This window comes from Penaeus chinensis, chromosome 1 (assembly GCF_019202785.1).
Source record: "Penaeus chinensis breed Huanghai No. 1 chromosome 1, ASM1920278v2, whole genome shotgun sequence".
Taxonomy (NCBI): Eukaryota; Metazoa; Arthropoda; class Malacostraca; order Decapoda; family Penaeidae; genus Penaeus; species Penaeus chinensis.
The window spans coordinates 6,261,592-6,266,591 of NC_061819.1; the positions used below are offsets into that span (position 1 = coordinate 6,261,592).

The following is a 5,000-nucleotide window of genomic DNA, read 5'->3' on the forward strand; positions in this document are numbered from 1 at the left end:
TGCGTTTCGTTGAAAGAGGTCTTAGAAGATTTTGTGGGATGATGACATATGTACATATGTACACGTATCTGTTAATATGTATATATATATATATATATATATATATATATATATATATATATATATATTCACGACCAAGTAGTTTGAAAAGCCATTATTTATGAATTTGAAGAAATATTCATATAGGTATTACCCCCAATTTTCTCAAATTCAGGATTACAATAAGGATATATAAATAATGACTTTTCTTTCATTGGTTGTATCAGTGTCTAAAGTGTCAGCAATATACCAAAAAAAAAAAAAAAAAAAAAAAAAAAAACGATTGGAATCATTCTCAAAATTTTCAAATTCTTACCTTTCTGTCCGTCATGTCACAAGCCAGGCTCGGTTCCCCGCTGTAATCGTCCGCCATTTTGTTATTCCAGATCTGATACGCTGCGCTCATATCGAGGGGCCACTGAGAGAGAAAAAAATAACGTGATTGTGGAGACTAATTGCGGTGATTTGAAAATGGGAAATGAATGACTGATTTCGATGTGACGATTTACACTTGGTGGCTTTAGAAGAAGAAGAAAAAAAAAAAACGTTTTTGAACCATTTGTCCATTGTGGAGTTTACTTTCATGAAGGCTAGGAGTACGTACTTATATACTTTTATAGACATAAACAAACTAGAACAGAGAAGCCTTATATCCTTATTTTGAGGATGTTTAAGTGATAAATGAGTTGTTGGGATTTTAGGCTCTATTTCCAAGGGTACATTTTGGGCTGCCTATGAATTTTTGGCTTCTCTTCCACGTCTAAGGATTTTTAGGTATCCTGTTGTAAAGAATGTTTTCCGTTAAGCGAGTGGATCCCATTTTTTATACCTGTTTTTTGTTTTATATTGATATAATCATTATCATTATCGCTATTAACATGATCATCATTCTCATCACTAGTACTGTTATTATCACTACAATTATTAGTATCATTGAAGCACTTACGTCTTTCCTCCAAGTGTGTTTTATATGTTGAACTAACACTAACACTTTTGCCTGTCTGTGTCGTAATCGAGGCGATTTCTAGAACAAGGACTTATAGGATTGCTTTCCAGAATTTTTGGATGTAAGGCTCAAAATGGCACATCTCCGGTATGGCTATTAGTAAACTTGATCGAAAGAAAGTTGTCGCCATCCATATATCTGAATAAATTTCGTATTAGCGACATTTGGCGTTGATGTTTTTAAAGTAGAGTTTGAGATAGTGAAGTTATTAGAGATTATCATTTCCATGGTCTGCGTAACTGAAAAAACAAGGAGAAAACGGGAATAATAGAGAAAGGAAACCCTGCCCCGACAACGGAATTGAATGCTTTATAAACTAGCAAGAAGGGATCAACGTGTCTCATAATAGACTTCGAATCCTTTTCCTGCGTGTTTACACTGTAGCATAACCTCTATGCTGTATGACTTTCTCTCCGTTATCATTTTCCCCTCCATTTCTATTTTCTCATGATATTTTTTGCGGATGGAGAATTTCGATTTTGCAATATATTGATATTCATCTTTCACTTCATTCTTTTCGGTAGTATAGATCAATTTACTTAGTCTGTCTACTGCTATAACCCCCTCTCCCTACCTTCGAACCTTGGACGAGTAATAGGGTCATGATGACACTAAATAATAGACAGATAGATAAATAAACAAACAGACAGATAGATAGAACATTAAAATTAAGCTTCCTCGTCACACACATTTGCCAATTCATCTTAAACAATAAGAAGATTTTAAAATATAAATAACAAAAAAAAAAAAAAAAAAAAAAAATACACAGAAAAGATCACCGATATAATTTCCTTCAAAAAAGCTCACCTTGGCGACATAAGCAGCGTTGGAATGATCAAGGAAATGCAGAACCCTGTGAAGAAGGTTACGTAATCGGAAATCCACAGAGGAGTACAATGGGGACCCTAGTTCCTCCGCCCACCTGCAGGAACACGAAAGATACGAGCGTAAAATAAATTCGGGTAAATAATTATAATAACAGAGAAATAATTAATAATAATGATAATGATAATAATGATAATAATGTTAATGATAAAAATAATTATAATGATAATAATTATAAGGAAAAGCGGAGATAATGCAAAGGCAATAATGATGGATGGAAATCTAGTGATGATATACTGACGAAACCACGTTACTAGTGGAGACAAGCGAAGATAATCATCTAGTAATGGTGAATTTAATGCAAGGAATAAGGAAAAGAAGAGAGGGGACTGATATGGTGATAACGATGCTCGCCGTAATAGTGAAAAAAACAACAGAGATGGTGGTGACAATGGTAATAGTGAAAATACAATGATGATATCACAGTGTTAACGGAAATAACACACGTGTGTGTGTTGTGCAACCGCAAGAGAAAAAGTGTGTGAAAGAGAGAGAGAGAGAGAGAGAGAGAGAGAGAGAGAGAGAGAGAGAGAGAGAGAGAGAGAGAGAGAGAGAGAGAGAGAGAGAGAGAGAGAAAGAGAGAGAGAGAGAGAGAGAGAGAGAGAGAGAGAGAGAGAGCGTGGTATTTCCGTTACTATTGTGTTTTAATCTCTCCCCTTATCAACAAAAGTAAGTGCTATCTTATCACAATATGACAATGAACCTTTTTGTATATTGATTAAGAGATTTACCCCTTTTCTCACACTTAATTCGTGAACAGTCAGATCAAGATTACAGGAAATACTAGCCTCTTTGTATCACCAGCGGCATCATCATGATCAATATCAATAGCTTTATTATCGATCTTATCGTTATCAGTATCAGTGTCATCGTACAATTATCCTCACGGTTTCTTGTCGTTAACCCATCATAAAACAGTGGTATTAGCTTTATCACTATCGTTACCGCTATCAAAATTCGGTATTTTTATTATTCCTAGAACAGTATGCGTGGCGTTCTTATCACGCTAAAGGAAATCCGCCGTTGTGTGTGTTCTAGTGTAGACCAAATATTCACATAGCTCAAGCAAACATGTGTTCTCTCTCCCCAAGACTCTTTTTGTCCCTCTCTAGGTCTGGTTTAACTCTTCCCCAAGGTCTACAGCCCCACGAATTTTTCGCATAAATTGCACCTATATAACCCTGATTATAGCTTAAAAATGCCAGTAGAACAGATATATTTTTTAAACATCTCGGGGAGGCTCGCAGCGCCCCCTGAAATGCCGTTCCTGACCTTTTGTAATTAGAGCAGTACTGTCTAGACGTTTCATAATGAGCAGTGCATAACACCGATATCAAAAATTGTTATACAATATTGCCAAAACAAGCAGGTCCCAGAGAAACGAAATTAATGAACTTTTAAAAAGTTTTATACTCCAGTTTGGCACCTCTGATTTAAACAGACTGCTATCTGCATTTTATTTGATTTATTTTTATTTTATTTACCAAACCTTTATGGTCATTAGAATTACAACAATTATTATCGTTGTCAATAACATCATTATCAATCTTGTCACAAGTAAGAATACACTTCCTGATTGAAAAAAAGGATAATCTATGAATATAGCAATAAAAAGTTAGTCAAGTCTCTAACATAGAATTATATCCGATAATTCTGTTAAAGTAACGTTACTTTCCGTTTTAATGACTGCTTTATAATTGTAACGAGTAATTAGGAAAAACATAAATATCTAAATAACTGTTGCAATGAACATTATTCGTTATGCTAAGATTATTGTAAATATGCTTATCATGTCTGCAAAGTTAAGAAGTAACATTAAAGAGAGATAGGGTTAAGCTTACCCTGGGGATTCTACAGAGAAAGTTTACGAAATAAAATTCATTTAACTACTCTTATAGCCTCATAGTGATAGCGAGACCTTTTTCGTATTCACGTACACCAAAACGACCGTAACAAAAACTCTAAATTATATTTCACACTTCCATTTTCATAAAGTCTCTTCAAGAAAAGTAACTTCGTTTAGTTAATCACACTTAATTGCCTTTCCCCAAGACTCACCACACTTTGGTCTTGGAAAGTTCCGTTTTCTCTATCTTATCTTGGAGTCCTGTTGCATCCTGTGGCGCCAGGACTTGGAGTGCAAGGATGAGGTCCTTCACGCAGCGGCCAAGAGGACCTGCTACAAGTACTCCGCCCTTCCTCAGCTTCTCGGTATAAAGACCGGCCCCTTCTAGAGATACCCATCCTGTGGAGGATTTTTCTCTCGTCAATAAGGGATTTTATTGTGATCTAATCTTGTCTATTTTGTATGCTGAGTATATGTATCATAATCGAGTTGGTGATACCTGCAAGATAAGCACATTGGAGTGTGGCATACACATATCATCTTTTCAAATGGAGACATGTTTGAACTCTCTCTCTCTCTCTCTTCTCTCTCTCTCTCTCTCTCTCTCTCTCTCTCTCTCTCTCTCTCTCTCTCTCTCTCTCTCTCTCTCTCTCTCTCTCTCTCTCTCTCTCACCAGACGTGGGTTTATGTCCGTAAACCCCAGAGCAATAAGCGGGAATCCTGATGGAGCCTCCCACGTCCGTCCCGACACTCAGGGGTGACCCGCAACTCGCCAGCAGCGCCCCCTGCGTGAAGAAGTGTATATATAAATACATGTATATCTATATCTATCTATCTGTCTTTCTATATACTGATGGATACGTCGATATCTATAACCAAGATATCAGGCCCCGCTAGCCTCACCTCGCCCCCAGAGGATCCTCCCGGCGTCCTGGAGATGTCGTGGGCGCTGGAGGTCCTGCCGTAGACTTGATTCGCCGACTCCCACCAGATGCCCAGTTCGGGGACGTTCGACACGCACATGGGTATGGCGCCTGTTGGGAGAGGGAGAGAGGGGGAGGGAGGGGAGGAGATTAGGGGGGGGGGTGATTGAGGTTCGTCGGTGTCGTGATGGATTGATTGATTTAAAGCAAATACAATAAACAAATACAACACATCCATATGCATCTAAATATAAAACACAAAATCCGAATGAACAATGAAGATTAAAAAAAAAAAAAAAAA

At 37.2% G+C, this 5,000-nt stretch overlaps 1 protein-coding gene across 2 annotated transcripts in view; it reads right to left on the reverse strand.

The window, feature by feature from the left end:
* Positions 1–5,000, reverse strand: part of LOC125028697 (fatty-acid amide hydrolase 2-like) — a 12,346-nt gene that overhangs the window by 1,585 nt on the left and 5,761 nt on the right. For both annotated transcript variants that reach the window (XM_047618176.1, XM_047618184.1), the window contains exons 6-10: positions 4,680–4,810; positions 4,450–4,561; positions 3,989–4,175; positions 1,853–1,967; positions 356–457 (exon numbers count right to left, since the gene is read on the reverse strand). In XM_047618176.1, the coding sequence (XP_047474132.1) occupies positions 356–457; positions 1,853–1,967; positions 3,989–4,175; positions 4,450–4,561; positions 4,680–4,810 (647 nt within the window). The remainder of the gene's footprint in view (positions 1–355; positions 458–1,852; positions 1,968–3,988; positions 4,176–4,449; positions 4,562–4,679; positions 4,811–5,000) is intronic.